Below are 21085 nucleotides of genomic sequence, written 5' to 3' on the forward strand. Positions count from 1 at the left end.
ACAATGGGCAGGCAGCACGGACAGCAGCAGGGTCTCCTGAAGAGCGAGAGGGGAACTATGTAGAGGAGGTGGGTGGAGAGTCGCTGCAACAGGTGTGGCTTGAAAATAGAGGAGCTCACACTTTGCATACATGCACAGACATATAAACACACACACTCCTCCCCACACAGTGGTGGTGGTAAACACACCCACACACCAGGATTGTCCCAGGGAGTCTCACTTCTTACTGCTTTGTCACATAGTTTAGCACTAGCGGGGTGATGATTAGAAGTGAGTCAGAAGCAGCTTGCAAAGCAACATTACAAAAATGGATTCCATTCATAAGCGAGGCCTCAAAGCACCAGCACAGAGAGCCGAACCTTACAGAGGGCTACAGAGTCTGCTACAGACAGTCTTTAACGCCATCCATTCTTTTAGTTAGTGGAGTGAGGACGCAAGGATTTAGGGCCAGTTTTTTTTTTAAGCTAAGCTAATCTAAGCTAAGCTAAGCTACGCTAACTGTCAGCTCAGCAGAAATGTCTCTTTTGTCTGTGCTGCAGGAATCCTAGCACTAGATGAGTGACTATGTCTTTACTTGTATTTATTTCTATGTCATATCAAAACTGCACAGTGGTGTTAGGGATGCTAGGACACGGCTAACACTTCTTGTAGGCAGGTCACAATGTTGCTGTTTATAATCCATATTCTTATTGATGTTTATCCATGCCCCTGTGCTTATATTTCCTTTTAAAGTCTACTAAGATAATGGTGCACACTTCTTGCCTTCTACATGGGTGTATCAGAATCATCAGGGGAAAAAAACACAGATTCTCATTTGGTGCTGAAAGGGTTAAATTCCTGTCATTTCTGGCATCCTACCAATAGACGTCCTACCCAAAGCCCTTGATGTTCTGATTCTGACTGGGGTGGTGTTATGGATAGGTTGTTAGTTGCGAACATTAGTTGCCAGATGTTGTGAGGTTGTGTTGTTTGTGTGGAGAATTTACACCATGGGTTCAGTATTTTGTCAGTATAATCAGGATGTGCTTCTTAAAGGGGCGGAGCAGCGGGGAAACCATGTGACAGGTGCAGGATGTTACTTTTTTAGATCACTGTACCATCACCGTCTTTTTAAAAATGTTTCTGAACAATGCAACCAAAATAAACGACTGTGGCCCTTTAGGATTTTTAACCATTGCATTGCTGAATGGGTGGAGGATGGATGGGCATGTTAGAGTTAATGGATTAGGCTTTTTAAAGACCTAATTCTCTTAACTGTGAAACTAAACTGGCACAGCCCAAGCTGCTGCTGCTGCTGCTGCTGCTGTGCTTTGAAAGCAGTTCAGTCTTCAGTTTGTTTGTTTTTAACCAAACTGCCATCAAGGTTCGGAAAAAAGTGGAACAATCAGCCGATACTGCAGCAGCGGACGAAACCTGTTGTTGACAGCCCAGCTTTGAAAGAGTGGAGACAGAGAGACAGACCTTAACATACCTGAAAGATATTTGCTGCTTGACTTGTGATCAACTGCAAGAAGAGGTAATGCTTTAGGGCAAACCACAATCGGAGCGGCCTTCAACAGGAGACAGAATAAGTCCAAACTTAAAGACTGAGAGGGGGATTAAAGCTCGACATCCACACAGGACTATCATTACCTCAGGACCTCATGTGTGCCGACACCAAAAAGCCGGTAAGATCATCGCATTTTACTTACGCAATACATTACCTCAATAAATTTAAGTTCTAAACATGCACCCGAGGTCCTGGAGTAATGGTAACTGAGTGTGTAAACATGAAAATCAACATTTATTGATATATATATATGAAATGATGCACTCCTCATTTTTGAGGCAACCACACATCTGCACACATCTGTGGTGAAGCACAATAACAACATCTACTATAATCTGTTGGTAGGAGCCTGCATGCGTGACGCTGTGGTATTTATATAGGAGTGGAGGTATCTATATAAGGGCGGGTGGGGAGGTACGTCAGGGAGTAGTAAAGAAGGAGGGTACTTATAGGAATGGGTGTGGAGACGGGTGGAGCCGAGGCAGGCAGAGCTGATGAATGGAGGAAGACACCTGACACGCAAGTTAACGCACACACATCCATCATGTCAGCAGTTATCCCTCTGCTGACTCCTCTTTGTATCCAAGCCGCCCACTGCACCCCTTCCCCATCTGCTCCCTCACTATCCAGGAGTCTGGGTTCATAGATCCAAGTGAGGGGCCAGCAGTGGCTCAGCGTCACTGCCAATGCCCAGTCACCATCAGCCGGTCAGGTGACCAAGACGAGGGCCAGGGTGGCACGGGAAGTTGTCAAAAATGACATCTGCAGTTGGCCAGGGCACCACATGATGAGTGGTGAGGGGAGAGCGGTGCAGTGGCGGGGGTCAAGTTTCCTGTAATAAAACTGCACGCCGCTCCGTCTGTGCTGCTCATGCAGAGCGCTCTAACTGCCGGACTCTGATTTGTTCTGACTTTGTTCCATTATTTGCCCCTAAAAAAGTACAAAAAAAGTAAAAATTACCGAATAGTAGAAAACAATATAAAAGTTTGTGTTTATTTATTCATCCTCTCTGCTCCTCCCTCAGTGTCAGAGCACCTCCATCAAAATCATCCGGCTGCAGATGCACTTTTCTGGTGAATGGCTGAGTTCTTGATTAGTCATACGTTCGTACGTGTGCGTCACCGTGTGATGCAAGCCGCTCCGTGTGAGAGCCCGGGGGACAGTCTCAGCCTGTAGTAGCTGCAGAGAGTCAGCTAGCGTAGCTGCTAACTGTCGCCATGTGCTTAAATGAGCTTGAATATTCATGGCTAGTTTCTTGTTAAAGGATTATTTTAAGACCCTGCCCCCCCCAAATAGTAAATTAGTAATGGCTGCTGTAACCCACCAGGATGTTATCTGTTACATAACAATGCGCCGGGGCGGTCATAAAAGATTCAGATGCAACAGTGAATAAAACACACACTCAGCCAGTGTGAGTGTTTAGAAGACGATGATCCAGGATTTTTCTGTGCAGATTCTTTCTAACGGTTATTTAAGGAAGAAAGTTCATCCTGATGCTATTTTGCTTTTTGTGTTTTTTTCATGACACATAGCAGAAACATGGTCCCAGAGGAGATATGATGAAATGCATGGAAAGCTCACACACACACACACACACACACTCTGAGGCCATCTGTGAATGACTCACTTTGTCAGCAATAAGCCGCTTCACAAACATGTCACATAGCAATCTTAGCTAATAACGACAGAGCCCTGTCCTGCATTAGCTGAGCTTGGTTCACTGGGCTGTATGAAATCCTGCAGGTGGTCAAATATGAGAAATTTTTTTCTCTCCTTGTGATATAATAAGGTATAAACAACCGAGCTCTGCTCACTTTCTCCCTCAACGTCACATACATCTTTCCCTGAGTGTTCCTTCCTGTTGTCTGTATCAGAGGATGTCTTCATATCATTTATTCATGGGAGGAAAATGTCAAGAAAATGGAGGGTACGAAGGAGCACCATGAAACATTTAAATGTGAGTTCTGTGACCTTTTGTTACAGCTGTGATTTTCCTCCGAAGCCCCTTAGGCTTTAGGAGTCACTGACGGCCAAGATGGCAAAGTCACAGAACATTTTATTTGTGTTTGGGCCAAGCGGCAACCTCCGGGGCTCAGACTGGAAGCCCATGAGCCCATGCGGAAGTGTCAAAACTTGTAGTTCACACTACAGCCACTGGGGGATGGCTGCAGAAGCGAGTCATTTCCCATAGACTCCCATGTTAAAATGTCCGACTTCACAGCAGAAATGAACATGTTTACAGCCTGGTACAAAAAAACCACTCTGGTCTCAAATGATAAGTTCTCTTCTAGCGTCAACTGTACGGGGGGTGAATTTTTTTATAACTCACTCGTTTTAATTACATTCGGATTTAAAATTACGCATAATTATGGCGTTTCCGCTTTGAGTGACAGGTGGTTGCTGTATCACAGCGTGAGTTTCCTGCTTCCACGATCGCCCGCCCCCCTAAACTCCGCTCGTGCTCCCCCTCTTTGTCTATATTTGGAGTTTTGGCGGACGTGACGCTGCCAACATGGCGACAGTCGGAGCATCCCGGAGCCTCCCACCGAGCCTCAAAACGGCTCTTCAGAAACAAACGGGTGACGTCACAGAAGCTCTGTCCATAGTTTTTACAGTCAATGGTTTGGGCACAGTATTAAAGGACCTTTATGTGGAATCTAGTGACATCTAGTGAGGCTGCAGCTTGCGAACCTCCCTACTCACAGGACCTTTGCTTACACTACTAAAGAAAACAAAAATCGTACAAACACGTCACCAGAAAGCAAAAGAAGGATGATTTCAGGCCTGCTAGAGTTTCAGTAGCATCCACCTGAGAGCTGCAGCTCATCATATTCACTTTGTACAAAATAGCCTTCCTGAATAGACAAAAAACAGACAGTATCACGTTGTACTGTATATACTCAGGTCATATACATTACCTATCACAGAGATGCAGAGTCATGCCTGTGATTAATCAGATATGCTCTTATTCTGAAAGGCAGAGTCGAAATGATATTTGGGTCTCCAGCTTTAGTGATCTATATTGTGACAGCACATCAGGCAGTGAAATATATAGTTTCAACAACAGCTGAGCTCTAAATCAACAGGCAAAGCTTCTATTATTAATGCTCTGCAGACAACAGGTGGCGTTCGGTGTGGAAAAAAAAATCAGAACGCCAAGGCGGTCGACAAACATCTTTAGCCATCAGCGCTAATGAGATGTCACCAGAGAAGGACAATTTATATAAACAAAACTCCTGTCCAACTCGTGACATAACGTCTGAGAAATACAATCTTAATTTAGCACCTCTCTCACAGCGTCCATCGACATAATGCACGGTCAGAATCACTTGACAGTGGCGTCACTTTATGCAAGGAAACGCCAAGCGTTTTTTTGTCACATAGTGACTTAACATAGCACGTTTCTGTGTGTGTTTTAAATAGAACTGATGTGATGCAAGAAGAATTTCTATCGCATTGCATCGCATCGTATCGCATCGCATCGCATCGCATCGCATCGCATCGTATCGCATCGCATCGTATCGCATCGCATCGTATCGCATCGCATCGCATCGTATCGCATCGCATCGCATCGTATCGTATCGCATCGCATCGCATCGCATCGTATCGCATCATATCGTATCGTAGTTAGCTCTGAGCTAGCCGTGGGAAGGGTTAGCAGGTTAAATTACCTTAAAAATATTGTAAACACTTGGACAGAATTAGTGAATAAAGTCCATCAATGTCACCACATGTCTTTTCAAGCCAGGTAGAGTGAAGAAGAAGAAGAGTAGGAAGGTTGTTTTCTTGGCTACCATGGTGACGGACCACAGGAGGACACACAGCTACATGAAAACTGCATCAAATGTGCTACTCCAAATAAATATGTTTAACTTTTTGGGGCTATTTTCTTCAATATTATTAAGTTCGATGGAAAATATTCTTAAAAAAAACCCAATACTGTTCTGTTGAGAAACTATAGCTCTTTAGAGCTATAGTTAGCTAACAAACAGAGAAAGACACAAGTTGTGCTGGTTACATAGAACAACCTGCTACACACACCTCACCATGACACCCACACTTTGCTACATGTGCTGAGAGTTGAGGTGAAAAAATGTAAGGGGTCCATCCTTAGTCCATAAGGGTCGACTAGCACCCCCTTTCTTTGGTGATGGCTACATGCAGCCAGTGCGCAGGGCGCCATAGCAACAATGTGTTTGTTGGCAGTAAGAAGATCACTGCAATCTGATCTGTGTGGAGAGCAGTGATTGGCATTTATAGTATGCAGCCTGCCAAAGGTCAAAGGTCAAAACTCAGCAGGAGGTTAATCAGTACCCACACAGTTAGTTGTAGAAGCTGTAATAGTTTTATTTTTAAACAGTGTTTTATTCTGAATGTTGAAGGTGTGACCTAATCAAACGACTCCAGCAGAGGTCAAAGGTCACGCGTTGGACATATTTACGGACTGACAGGAGTAACTTCTTTCACAGTGGAAAATGCTGAGTTTGTAGATGATGTGTGTCACAGTGTCACTAACTTGTATGTTTGACCAGCTGCCTGTGTCCCTGCCAGGATTTATGACCTGTCACTTTTTCTTCTCATCAGGATTGTTAAACCTCAGCTAGTTTAATGCCATGATTGGCAGGTTACAGCCTCTTGTATGGACCATTACATCTTTATTTGACCTAATAGGAATGCAACCCTGAGTGTGAGAAATATACCCAATACGAAGTTGCCAAAAACTGCAGTTCCTCGAATGGCCACTTGATGGCTGTGAGTCAATCTCTAATAGATGTGAAGAAACCAAGCAGTAAACATGTTGATGAAGATTCTCAGTCATCCAGGTCATCATACATAGAGAAGATTGAAGCAAGGCGTCTGGACGTTTCGCTGCTCATCCAAGCAGCTTCATCCAGACGCCTTGCTTCAATCTTCTCTATGCAAGCAGTAAACATGTTAACAGCGCAGTAAGGACTTGAGCCTGGTTTATACTTTAGCGTTAAATTGCCGCCCCTGCAGTTACTCCTACCACCACAGGAGGGCGCACTGTCTTTAAACATAGATGGTTTCACATTGAATCGCAGTTGTTGGCGAAAGACAGCCCGCCGAGTCATTTTAAGGAGGGTGCGTAGCTACACAACCACCAGCACGTCCTAGCTTAGATTTATGCCCTGAGCTTTAAACAAAGGTAATTAAGTCCCTGAGTGCCGCACTTTAATAATTCATACTTCCTGGCTCGTTGGAGGAAATGACCAGCTATTTTAAGCATCCCCTCTGTGCACCTCTGCTGCTCATTCCTGATTGGTTAACTGGCAGGAAGTGAGTCCTAACAGTTCAGCAGGGTCATGCTCCAGTGAGCATCTCTTTCTCCGGCCAAGAAGAAACCACTTGGCAGTACCGACAGGAAATTGATCAGATCTAGTGACTCGGGTGTGTAAATGATGGCTTAGGACTTCAGCCTACACCCGCAGAGGTGTGTGGTAACACAAAACACAACTCTGTGTGTGTGTGTGTCGCTGAGGAAGCTGTAGTTGATGTGAAATATGGCCCTAAACTCGCCGTCTGTCCCGCGAGGGCTTTTAGCCTCTTGCTAAGCATGCAGTGCTGTCCCAGGCTATTTACAGAGGTGACTTATGCAGGCTGGTGTAAAGTACACTGTGCTGCTGTAAGAAGACACTGCTGCTCTGACAGGCAGAGAGGCTGCGGCGGTGAATACACAGGCTGACCGCTGGGCCCAGGTGCATTGACTGTGGGCTGCCACTGAACCCCACCGGTGGGTTTAAGAGGAATATTTTCTACAAAAACATGTAAAACTATACAAAAATAATCAGACTTTGATTTTTCCAATGATTGCTGTGCATTTAACAGTTAAAAATTCACCAAAAATAAAGCATGTAGACCAAAAACGTACTGTAAAAAACGAGCATGTGGTTTGTACAGGCTGCAAACATATAAACAGTTAAAATTACTGTCCCGACTATATTGGTCCTCTATACTCTGCACAGCCATGACTGTGCTGTTTCCTTACAGGTGCAGGACTTTATGCTGCAGTGGAAAGTGAGCGCACAGCTGAGGGGTTTAGGATTTATTTATCCAATAAGAACACACAAACTCGTACTGCTGGCTAATTGGCTGCATCTCTGGAGTCATCTCAGAGTAAATGCCTGGCTCAAAGGCACCACAGTAATATCTGTTGCAGGAGGAAAATCTCATTTACACCATATCTGCAGATATATGATCCAATAGTTGGAAAATGTCCTGGTTAAACTAAAGGTTTTATTATCATGATTAGATTACTTGTGTTGTATGTCAGCGTTTGATGAATGTGGGGGTTACATTACTAGAACAAACAGCATTTAAATAGGATTGTGTGTGTGTGTGTTCTCGGCAGTATATTCACACAGAATCTCCCTGAATATGTGATCAAAGTTTTTGATTTGGTAAGTCCCAGAAATACCAATCCACAGTGTGTGGTCAGCATCTATCACCTGTCAGGCCGCGACATCCAACACACATCAAACCTCAGAACCATCCAGGAAACCCCCATCTGGAGCCGAGCCATTTCTTCCCACAGTGAATTCATCTAGGGTCATGCTTTAGCGTAGACCCACCTCCAAAGCCAGCTCCTCTATATGAAACTGCTTCGCTGCGCTTCGGTTCCCATCCACGTTTTTGTGGTAGTAGATCACCATCACGTCATACTTCTTCACTATGGACTTGTAGTTCCTGGCGGTTAGGGAGTGGACGCGATCTTTGCCATCGTACTCAGGGATCTCCAAACCCTTCTCCCCCCAGGACAGGGTCCCCAACGAGAGGAAGACCCCCAAGAACACCCACCCCCACTTCATAGCTGCTGCTGTCGCCTCGTGGTTGCAAGAACTCTTCTTCTCAAAGCCGCCTGATGGTGGGGTAGAAATAAGCTGAAACGGTTGTCCCTAACACAAACTGGCGTCAAGCAGGGAGAGTTAGGAACAAAGTCCACTTCCTGTCCCCACTGGCTAGAGAAGAGCAGGTCTGACATCGACACCCTGAATTTAAAAAAGAGATACACGTGGTTTTGCTGACGCCACTGGACAGAGAAAAAAAAGCGGGTGGGACATATTGGAGGAGGAGGCACACTGATCCTGCTTGTCAACATGCCAAGGGGGCTGCCAAAAAAGTAGGAATGACAGCGGCCACAGTGTTGGTGGGAGGGGAGAGTGTAGAGCCGCGGTCAGAAAAATAGGAAACAGGAGGAGCAGCACGACCACCTGTTTAAAGCCGTGTTGTGCGCTCAGCTTCAGATACCAACTCAGTGTCTTGGAGGACTGAAGGTATAGATGGATGTATGATGAGAGCCGGCGGAAAGAAGAGCTCCAAGATGCCATTCCCATATTAAGTTTTGCAGAGAAGCTGGACTCTCGCTAAAAATAAGGCCTCTGCGGGACAACACTTTGGACAGGATGGCGTCCACAGAGTCCACACCGAGGGTCAGAGGGTAGATGTGGAAATGAGAGATGGTTTGTTCAATGACCCCCATCCAAAGAAAATCCCAGCATGATGTCAGATTCAAGTGAAATAAAAACACCAGTGTGGATGCCTAAATCCTGGACTGCATTTGTGGTGAGCTGGGGCTTCTATCTTGCACTTACTGCTTTGAAATGGTCTAATGTGACACTCAAGACAACTTGCCGAGCTCAAAGGATGACTGAACAACTCTTGTCACTGAACAAACTTATATAAACTAAAACAAACGCAACTAAATCCTTCCATTTTCTGGGGAAAGCGCCTCTCATCTTTTGCTGTATTTGTGCATTTTTTTTCCAACAGTCTAGTTACACTAGCGCTCCTCTAAATACTAAAAATTGCTATCAGGGAAGTCGAGGAAAATGGTGGAAAAGCTTGTTGTAGAAGGTTCTTCAAAGTCAAAACTTTGTAGTTTTATTGAGCTAGAAGACACTAAAACACAAAAGTGCTTCGGCGCCTTTTCTTATGAAGAAACCATGGTAGCAGTCCAACTTTAATACGTGTTTAAGTATCTATGTGCCCTCTAGTGGTAGTTTGAGGTACATGCATATAGAACCTACTGGGCCTTGTCATCCAGAAAAGCCAAGATGTGTCAGACAAAACTGTCATCAGTGCCAAAATAAGGCTTGAAACAACACACAATAAGGATCTATAATGCAAATATTGTAGCTTGGGACCATATATTTGATTTAACTAATGCAGATTACACCTGTAGTGAAATATGTTTACATCTGACAACTCAGTGCCACAATGCCCTGTCTGTGTAGCCACTCCCTCACATCCATCACTGGCATCTAAACACACACACACAGCAGTGGCATAGGGCTGATCATATTACACACTGTTATTAATAGCCAGCCTCTCCCATTTCTCTTTGTAAACTAATATCTGACATGATCTCACACTGTCTCTGAGGCTCAGCACTCTTCTGTTACATCTCTCTCTCTTTCTCAGATTTAAATATTCTCACTGTGAGGAGATATGATTTACATGATACCCCAGATACCTGGGAGTAGCATCAAAAACTACAGTGTTGTGACTTTTGAAAGTTGGAGGATTCAAAGGATTCAATGTGTTCTGGACCAAATGAAACAAATGAAACCACACGACGCATGCTCACGAATGTCCTACCCCGGTCTGAACGGGGTCTGAGTTTTGCGATGCAACACTTAGCGTATTGGAGGAAAAATGCTGGATTAAGCGTGGACATGTGTGCCAGATTTGACAATAGGACTGAACGTATCCAGTTTAAAAACAATCCTGATTCGATCTCTAGCTGGACTGATTTGGCAACTTTCACAGCTAAGCCAATCAATCAAGAAAGAGTAGTTCTTCAAATAGCCACTTGGGGGCTTCTAGAGCAGTTTTATCTTAAGCAACAAGCTCACTGGCTCACAGATGGAGCTAAGTATCAAAAATAGGTGTAGTTCCTCAAATGGATACTTGGAGCTCTAGTCTAGAAGCCAACAGAAAACAGCCTGGTTCAACAAACAGCAGAACAAACTATTAGTTTGAGCACAAAACTGAACCAAATTACAGATTCTTCCTCCTTTCATCCATCAAAACGAGGAAGAAAGCCCTGCTGACAGGCTGACTGAAGGGCTTCGGGTTATATTATCAACTAAATATTTTGAATTCATCAGTGGAAGATCTGACATTTTTCAAAGACCCATGTGAGAACATGCTGACAGACCTGACATAGAGCACATCCAGCTTCCCAATCAATCATCAGGAAGAAGTGACAACAGGAAGGTTTAATGAGAGTTTACCTTTAATATTAACATGTGTGTGTGTGTGTGTGACTGCTGCTCCTCCAAACTGTTGCACCTCTGAGGTAAACAGCTCCCTCCGCTGGCAGTGACCCCACTAAACCTCATTGCTTTTACCTTATTACAAGTCCATCTTCCCCCTCTCATCCCTCCTTCACCTTCTTTTTTCAGACCATCTCGAGTAATAACAAGCAGCCGTACAGTTTGTGCCGAGGTCATTAAACTGTGTGTGCTGTTGCTACGGCGACCAGATGGCTGACTCAAACAGCTTGTTTTGTCCGAATAAAAAAACACAATACAATCAAACCGTGTAAGATTTGATGAGGATTTCTGTATTCTGCAGCGTGAGGTATAAGGTATATATTATTTTCTCCATAAGATTAAACACATTTTTAAAATGTATTTGAGGTCATGTTCTTTATGACAGCACTGTCTCCTTTTGCAGCGATGGGTCGAATCAGCTCTGGTCGTAGATTTCAGTCCTCCATACTGTGTGTCACCTCCTCGAGCATGGCAGAGGGTGAGAAAGTGACACGTTTGAGTTGGAGTGCTAATGAGATCTAAAGGCTCTATCACAGGGAGACGGAGTGGAGGCAGGGATGGAGGCGAAAGGTGTGATGGGAAAGGAGAAAATTAGGTGAGAGCAAGGCAGATTGAAAGAAGAGGGGGAAGTCACCAAAGGATGAGGAACAGGGAGGAAGATGGAGATCACTAATGTATGCACAGGGACACAGCGACAGAGCAGGTACACATTAGTTGTTGATGATGCCTTCAAGTGTTGCTGTCATGTTAATCGGGTTATAAACTTGTGTAAAGCTTAATCAACAACACGCTGCCATGATGGTGTCATCTCCATCTTTTGTCAGTGAGGTTGTTGAGTCTGTCCTCCTCTATCTGCCCTCCTTGTTGTTGTTGTGTCTACTCACATCTGCAGGATATGGAGACATGTGATCATCATCTGGTGATCCCATTAACAAACATGCTTGGGCCAGAAACAGAAAGAAAAGAACCTTTGAATGTGGCAGCACTGAAGTTTGACTGTTTTCTTTAATTTGCTAAATTTAGGTGTCTGACTGCTGTGAGGCTTTAGTCCCGGTCTTGTCTCGTGACAATGAACCCCATCCTGGAAGGCCAATGTGATAAGATCTAACAACAAGATGGTACTGTGGCACAGAGCTGGTTATTGCCCAAGTATGCGTCCCTGCGTCCGAGCTGTCAGCTGCCTGGATCCTCAAACTCCTTGGAGTCTAAAGTCAAAAGTCAATCTGCCATTTCTAAGGTGGATCCTGAGAGATTTCATTGATGCCTTTCACAACCGGTGTTCCTCATGGTTCGATCTCGGTTTGGTATTCATCTACTTTTCGGTTATAGCTTCTATAAATTTGGACTCCAGTGATCGTTTCTACCTCACAATCACCAACCCAGCTTGTAGGAGACAATCTGCCGTTTCTAAGGTGGATCCTGACAGATTTCTTCAGCACTTTGCAACCATTTTGACATTATCGCTGCTGCAGAAACTTTCTGAAGGTCCAACATGCTGACTTCTACAAAGACGATTTTTGTATGCACCACATTTCTAAAATTAACCCTTAATCTACTCACAGCCAAGAACACTTGGCTTCCACACATGGCCGTCCACCTGTTGGTTTCATTTGACTAACACTCTCATATCTGAATAATCTTCTAAATCAGACACAAGTCACAACCCTCCACACACACTTTCCCACCTCCCACCAGGACCGGTCTGGCCCTGCTACTCACTCCCTCTCTGTCCCACACCCACGGTCCGTATGCTGGCAGAAATGTTGCTGCAGAGATGACACTCTCTTCACACATGCTAGCATGCCCCAAGTTTATGGAATTTCAGAGCAGATTAGTAAATTAGAGATAAGAGCATATTGGACGTGTCTGTTTTGGTAAATCGGTGGGTTGACACTCTGAAACACTGGCCTGCATTTCAGCCCTGGTGTCCAAGCAACCAGGAGGACACGCAAAGACAGATATAAAGAGGATTTCTTTAATGTGCAATTTTATATAATTAGCATTAAAGGCCATGACATTTCCAGAAGAATGGTGGAAGCGAGCCAGATTTTTTACACTTCAAATATCCCAGTCTTTCAGGGGGATGCGGTTTGAATGGCTGTCAGACTTCACCGGTCTTCCAGCGCTGCACTCAGCTGTGAAGGAAAGGGCAGTGCAGTTTGACTTCATGCAAGATTCAGGACAGGAGTCGCTCACGGCTCGGTGCAGGCAGAAGAAGTGGAGTTCACATTATCACCCGGGTTTGGGCTGCGATCAATAGTGTCTAGTTTGTGTGTGACTTCTTCTTCGTTGGTGTGTGCGACTGTGAATGTGTGTGTATGGCTGCCCCTGATTGGTTTACCAGTCATTACTTATGTGGTTTTCTCGCCCTCCCCGTCGTTCGACGAGCAATGAGCTAGCCTGCCTCGCTAACCTGCTAAGTAGTAAAACATGGCTGAATTATTTTATGGTAAAAAATATGATAAATAAATAAATAAATAACTGCTCATGTTGTTGCTGTGAAACGTGGAGTTATGGATGTGTTTTGTGCTAGTTTAAAATTTAAAATGAAGGGACGCCATTTCAGGGATTTTTGACATGATAATATGAATGAGTCAGTGAATGAAAGGTGAAGCCCAGCCACTGCTCATTTTATGAATGTTTAAGGGGCATCTGAGCCTGAAGGAGAAGTTAATTTCTGACTCTGGTGTGTTTGTTCATCTCAGCGCTGTGAGACCATTTAGTCTCTGTCAGGAAATGTCAGCATGAAGAGGCTCTTTGACAGTTGGCGGATGAGATGTTGCTAAGTAACTGAAAACCTGACAGACTGAGCGATCAAGCTTCAGACCGAAATGTTGGCTTACTGTAGTAGGAGTATGTGTGTGTGTGTGTGTGCGCGCGCATGCTGTGAAAATGCAGATGTTTAAGGCAGGGTCATTGAGTTTAACCTGTTTACTGTCTGCCTGCAATCAGGCATCTGTTCCAACTTTTGCTCTGTTTTGCTATTACAAGAAGGAAGGAGTAGTTTTTTTATCAGATTTTCTTCTGATGTGACTCATCAGAAGAAAATCTGATAAAAAAACTACTCCTTCCTTCTTTTGGAGTCACAATTGTCTGGTATGATTGTCTTTCGTCCTTTTGTTTTCATAGGCTCAATAATAGTAGCTTTACAAGCTAGTTATGTTAGCGCTTTTGTCTGTCATGATTGACAGGAGGTTAGAGTCAAAGACGAAATTAAAGAAAAATCACTTCTTTTTCCTTTTTTGTGTTTTTCTCAAGATGAATTGTGTTGACTCGTGATCCCATCTTGTGGTACAAAACGGTATTACACAACGCTAATTCTCTTTGACGTTATTTCTTAGATTGTTTACAAATAGATGTACGATTCGTACCTACTACAATCTACTAAATCTGAACTTGTTTTCTTATATTTTAGATTATTATGTCCCTTTTCTCTTACCTAACCATTTTTTTCCAACAGTAATGAAACACTGCAGCCATTTTGTGCTGTTAATAATGAGCTGTGATCAATACATCTGCAGGGTTCTGAGCAACAGCTAATGTGACAACCCCATTTAGGCTGTAATTGGACATAGTAATTGTGCCTCAGCTAACAAGCCTGGTGGGGACGGTATAATTAAGAGACTGCTGGTAATGGAGACCAGTTAACATTGTATGGATGTCTATCTCTGACCTGGCTTAATGCACCTGTGTCTGACAGCAGCAGAGGAACGATGGAAGCACAGACACTCGCATTGATCATCACTAACTTTTTCAAAAACAAAAAAGGAACAAAAGAGTTTAATTTTAGCAAGTTGCAATAAAGAACAGAGAGATCCGGATCCTCATTTACGTGCTAAGATTATAATATCGCAGTATGCCCCATGTGAGAAGTCCTTCCGTTTATTTAGCCGTTTCTCATCACTGTAAGAAGTAACAGTCCGTGGTGTGTGCTGAATAAAAATAGAGTAACCTTGAGGAAATCTGGATCATGAATGCTATGTTAAATTTCTAAAGATTCGTGTGTGTATGCAGTCTTCTTACTGCATATTTCTGTTGATAAGAACTGAAGGTGACAGTTTTTCTTTTTGCAGCACTTCAATCTGGTGTTGACGTCAGTCCTGGTTAGAGCTGCATTAATTAAAATTTTTGCCTTGGGGAAGCAGAACAAGCTGTAAACACAACACTGGCTTATTATCACTTCACAAAGTTGCCATGGAGAACCTGTTAAAAGCACTTGTGTTCACAGCCAGCAGAGAAAGAGCATGTTGTTGTGTATGTTTTGGTTTGAGTTTGGTCACGTCTTCACATACAGCCACAGGTAGAACAGGCTGACTAATCGTTATCAGGGCTTTAAGCTGCTATAGGCCGCTACACTGCCAGGGGACAAACATGTCTACCTTTTCTTCTTCTCCTCCACAGAATATCAGCAGGAAGGTTCTCCTTTGTGAGTCGGGTCCTAATCGAGGTTTCTCCTGTTAAATGAAGTCTGCTTGCTCAGGGGGTCGGTCTCTGGGTTTCTGTAAAGCACCTAGAGACAAAAATAAAATGTAATTTAGTTGAAGTGAAATACATACATATCATAGAATGGTGTTACTTTAAACCACACACTATGTGTCCTAACTGAGTTACATAAATATCTATTTACAGTTGTAGAAAGTTCACACCTGTTGTCTGGTAATTGTGAGCAGTAATTGCTACAATCTGAGGGGGCATCGTAATGACTATTATTTTTGTATTGTAACAGCGAAGCTTTTAGTGTTATTATTTACAGGAGCGCAGCAGAAAGCATTAACCGGTCACAGTTTAACAAGGCCGGGCAGAGCTGTCTGTTATCAAGACGGCGGCTTTGTGCCGATTGTCGTTGCTGCGCTGAGCTGACTGGTCTGTGTTCATAATGAGGATTTGATGCCCCGAGCTGCTGGTCTGCACTCAGTGCTGTCTATGATTAGAGCTCAGCCTTTAATTCCTGCTGCCGCAGAGTTCAGATGAGAGCAGGAACGATTCTGCACCATGAGTGATAATAAGGACTCTGAACACTAAGGAAAACAGGGGACATATCCTGTGAACAACAAAAGGCAAATTCTACAAAATATAACCCTGACCCTGATCAATCTGAAACACTGATCAGTGTCTAAAGGGGTTGACACAAATCTGGAGTCACCCTCAAGTGGCCATTCAAGGAACTATAGGACTAAATAAATAGCACTTTCAGTTCATAACCAGCGACCCCTGAATGAAATTCTGGCTGTGTCCGAAATCACCACCTACTCATGATACAGTGCCCGACACAGAGGGCACTGTGTCAGGCCATTTGTAGACCTGTCAAAATCTTTAAACCCTATATGGTGCATTCAATGTGTGTCATAAAAAGTGGTGAGCAGGTGATGGTCACAGCGTTGACATTGTGTCCCATCATGTAGTCCAAGCAATATGGCTTTAAGCTAGTAGCAATGCAGCAACTTTTACTGGTGCTCACTCACTCATAAGTGTGTGATGTAGCCATGTTTAGGTTGTCACATGAATTTTGTAGATGCAAGCACGAGGGTGGGGGAGCGCCACATATGTTGTTGTTTTAAATGCCTAGAAACATTAAGCTTTTATCATGTTAGATTATGTGTATGTTGTATGCTTTATCAGGTCCTTGAAGACATCCTCAAGTGGCCACTGGAGGAACTGCATTTGTTAGTTTGATTTCGCAGACCTAAAGGCTGCTGCTTGAGCGAAGAGTTAGTACTAATATAGCAGCACTAGAGGTGCCCTCAAGTGGCCACTCGAGGAACTGCACTTCAATGTCTAAGCTTAAAGGTAGGGTAGGAGATTTCATTATGATGCACTTTTTGTTAAATTAGTGTCATTTCTCTTTACAATCTGATAGCAACTGATTAGTTCGTCAGTTTCGCTTTAAAACTCAGAATATGAATCATCTGTGGAAGCTATAAAACACTAAAAACATCAGTTAATCCTCCGGGTGGACCCTGCACAGAGTATTGGCTGGTTGTCACTCTCTTCCTGCTCTGTGCACCAGAGAGGTACGTGCATGATGGCCGAAGTCACAGACTGGTTGAGAGGCGTGGCTTCGGGGTGAGCTCCGAGAGAAAGGGGCGTGTGTTTACTTTTGAAATCTGGCTGACTCTCACTGAGTTTTCAAAATCTCCTACCCTACCTTTAACTTTGCTGCTTCAGACGTTAACAGCACAAAGTTGTGTTGACACGAGAAAAAAATGGAGCAAATACAGTTCACTTTGTTAGTCTAATACGTCGTTTTTTTCTCTCCTGTTAACATGAATGTGTCTCACACTGATGGGTAAAAATATGGCTTCTCACTGATTAAACCTGATTTGTACTTTCAGCTGCTGCTCAAATAAATCCTCTAAAACCAGGTAGAGAAAGTAAAAGCAGCATAATAGGAGATGTGAATGAAAGGGGTGCAGTGACTCTGCATTTTCATTGTTTCTCTTTGCACTGACTCATCCCTCTCAATGAGCACATTCACACACACTGACACGACAGTCCCTCTCTAGCTCCGTCTCTCTCTGTCTCTCCTCGTCTTCTCTCGGCCGTCCCTCCATCCTTTCTTATTTGTGGTTGATTCTTCCTCTCTCTCTCTCTTCCTCCCTTCCCCCTTTCAGCCTCTGAATCCTCAGAGTTGTTTTGTTTGGGAGAACTTCCTCTCAAATAAACGAGCCGGTCTTGTGATGGGAAACAAGAACTTCCCCTATTTCAGCCTGCCCTGGGGAAAACACACGCAAATCTGTATGTGCTTATAAAGCTCACAGGGACATGAACTCACAGCTGATGTGGAGCACACATGTTTTTGTATTTTAAAAACACAGCCACAGATTTACATATGTGTGTGTCAGAGACACACTGAGAGGGAGAAAGAGCCTGGATTTGTAGTTGATCTCCTTGTTATTGGAAGGCCACATCCTGAGGATACAGCCATGCATAAATACACCCATGCTAGATGTGCGTTTTATGTGATGAAAAAGAATCCACCATAAACACAGCTCCGATGGTACCTCCACCAAATCTAGCACAACAAACACTGTTTAACCTTAGAGCAGAAAAAAAACATGTTTACATGAGGATCAACTTTTGGATTCGGCCCTCAAGTGGTCACCGTCCCAGCGGTGGCAATCGTCGCAGTCCACCTAAACTCCTGGTTAATCAAAATGCAGGCAAGGAGAGGGCATGTGAGTCCAGCTGACTCGTGGAAACAGGCACTTGTGCACTTTGTGAGTCTGTACTGTCTCACAGTGACACACAAGCTTCCATAAATGGTTGTTTATCTTTCAATGTAAGAGACGACAGGAAGATAACTGAACACAGAATGAACAACAACACAACAACAGCCTCTGTTTCCAATGTGTCACATATTCAAATAGCTCTCAGTGGGTGATGGATGAGTCAGCTGATGAGCTTTGGTTGTCTAGGAGGCCATATGTTGATCAGCACACTGGGAGTTATGGAACTGTTCTCAACAAACTTCATCTGAATCACCTTCAGGTCGAACTTCTCATCTGTTACACACCTGAAACATGGATAATCACAGGATCTCACAAATCTCGCTAATAAAGCCAATCTGTGAGGCATCCCTTCACCAAGTATAAGAGTAAGTACACCCAATATATATCACTAATATGTATCAAGGGGTTGGTTCCTTGCAAAGAGCAGATAGGAAATTCTGGCAGGTAGGAGGTTTTGCACATTGGCCATCAATATGTGGTATTCTGGGATTCAAGTGGGGATGTAGTTTATACATAATTTAGGCTGGGGACACACTACAGGACTTTCTCAGTATGAACAGAGGCTAGGAGGACACACTAACAGAACATGGGGGCCACACCCAAAAAAGGAAGGAAAAACAAAACAAACATGGCTTGCTGTGGCTGTCATCTGTGCAGCTATTTGCTCAGGAACAACTACCCGACTGCATCCAGACTCGGAAAAATTCAAACTTGAATTGAACAAATTTGAATGACTGCTGGGTCAGATTTTGGTGCCGACTACTTCTTAGGTTGTGTGTGTGTGTTGTGTGTTTTTCCAGCGAGTGTGTGTTTAAAGAATTCCTCGAAGCCTCAGGGTCAGAAACATCACAACAAAAGTCTGATTCACATCCGATCGGCCTCATCATGAGTTAGAGACCGACACAAAAGTCACAACTCTGCTTCTGAATAGAGCCCTCTGAGAGATGGAAGGTCATGAGACACACACAAAAAAAGTTTAGGAAATCTCTACAACCACAAAGTGACTCATTTAAAAACCATGCAGAACTGGAAGGAAGAGGTCAAAAAACTTTCATCCTGCCCTTCAAAACACAACCCGTCACACACTCACGCACTATACATGTATATGTGAAACCATTAGAAGTCATTCGTGGCTTCTTGTGCGGTGGTGGCCCCTTTGTTGTGCGACACCTGTGAACGTTCGGGTTTAAGTTACAGAAGATAAAGCAGCTGTGCACTTTTACACACACACACACACACACACACACACACATTTCTGTGGACTTTGGTAATGATATGGTTGGGTGTTTTGCTTTGGTGGTGTCACCCTGGGAGCGTTGGAGCATTTTAAAAACAGAAGCTGTGAAAATATGAAGGTAAAGTGATGAGGAGGAGTCAGGCTACTTGAGTTTACAGGCTTCTAACACCACTACCATACACATCCTGTTGTAAGGTAAGGTTGTCATGGTTACCCCGGTAAAACAACACATTTCCAACATGTCACATATGAGCGACTCTGAGTCAGATTCCCTTTAGTAGAACGTCACGATTAGCGCCGCTAGCGCCAGACTGCTACATGCAGTGTAGTCCATCAACCACATCCAAAACATACCAATTAAATCAGCAGTTTTCTCTACGGACAGCCATCAGGAGGACTGTTAACCCCGGGAAAGCTGCCGGCCCACACAGAGCACTACTAAATATATACTTTATTCAACATTAAGAAAAGTGTATTTATATGTTTAAATGTTTTCTATATTAAACTTTTTTGTAAAACAAACAATCTGTTTGGAAATGTTATGAGGCCAAAGCAGAGACCTTAACCAAAGATTTAACTCCATCTGAGGGATCAACACTCGCAGCAGAAGCTCCTGTTGGCTCGCTGTCACCGCTGAAAGAATGGAGCTGTGGCTGCTGCTGTTGTGATGGAGAGAAAGACACAGGAGGAGGGATTTGTGGACCGGATAGCGCGGTGACATCAGCTTTGAAAAATGTGTGTGTGCAAGTCAGTCTGTGTGTGTGTGTGTGTGTGTGCAGGGAATCAGAGGGAGACAGAAAGAGCTCTCACTCTGATACTTATGTTGAAGACCAAAGAAAACACACAAGCAATGACAGAACAGAAACCTTAGAGGGGCAACAGCAGCAACACAAAGTCATCACTGAGTCTTAAATATGGTGAAATATGGATTAACTGTTAGGCTCCATAAGGTATAGAAACACTGTTACCATGGTAACAGTAAACCCATGGTGTCTGTTCCTGGTAATGCACTTCTAAAGCAACCTGTCAAACTGAAGACAGTGCTAAATTCGATATGCTAGCTGGATGTGTGATGTCATGAGTGACAAACTGTCCACATTGAACATTAAAACACACAGGAAGTCTTTGCAACCACACATTAGAGTTGGTGCTATCAACACCACACTGCATATTTACACGTCTCAAAATTACAGTAGAGTACAGAGATATATAATCTCCAAAAATGCTCTGGTACACCAGCAAAACAAAAGGTAAACAAAAAAAAAACCTCACCTCATCCAGGTGATCCGTGGAGACCAAACGCCTTGATCCACTCAGCGTGTGTCCTCATGCCGGCTACGAGCTCCCGGACTGCCGCTTCGTCCCGACTTCTTTGACTTTAACAGACCTCCTTTTTTCACGTCGTATCCTTTTGCCGCTATTTTCTGTGCAAACACAAGTTTTCACCGGCTTTCAGCTGCAGCTCCCTGCTGGGCGCCGCCATATTCAAAACTTTCCCCCATCATTACAGTCTTCCCTCCTCCTCCCACTTCCGGCCTTAGGTAGGTAGGTTGGGCGGGGACAGTCCACTGTTTACAGACACACAATTCACACAATTACACAAACCAGCATATTCTGTAAATTATTGTCTTTGTAGACCAACAAATTAAAGAAAACTCTGACAACAAAGGCTTAAAACAGAGCGGAACTAATTTCAGGGACCTTAAAAAGTGACGGACGTGCCTAACAATTAGCAATTAGCATCAAGAACAATGCTAAAGTACCCTGGATATTC

The 21085-nt window shown here is 43.8% G+C and overlaps 1 protein-coding gene across 3 annotated transcripts in view; it reads right to left on the reverse strand.

The window, feature by feature from the left end:
- casq1b (calsequestrin 1b) overlaps nt 1–8570 on the reverse strand; it is an 11725-nt gene extending 3155 nt beyond the window's left edge. The window contains exons 1-2 of one of the 3 annotated variants that reach the window (XM_028405324.1): nt 8140–8570; nt 1472–1504 (exon numbers count right to left, since the gene is read on the reverse strand). In XM_028405324.1, the coding sequence (XP_028261125.1) occupies nt 1472–1504; nt 8140–8376 (270 nt within the window). In that variant the 5' untranslated portion in view covers nt 8377–8570. Of the gene's footprint in view, nt 1–1471; nt 1551–8016; nt 8117–8139 lie in introns of those variants that run through there. The other 2 variants (XM_028405326.1, XM_028405325.1) reach the window with 2 other exon arrangements.
- Nucleotides 8571–21085: the final 12515 nt, after the last annotated feature.

Source organism: Parambassis ranga, chromosome 5 (genome assembly GCF_900634625.1).
Source record: "Parambassis ranga chromosome 5, fParRan2.1, whole genome shotgun sequence".
NCBI classification, from domain to species: Eukaryota; Metazoa; Chordata; class Actinopteri; family Ambassidae; genus Parambassis; species Parambassis ranga.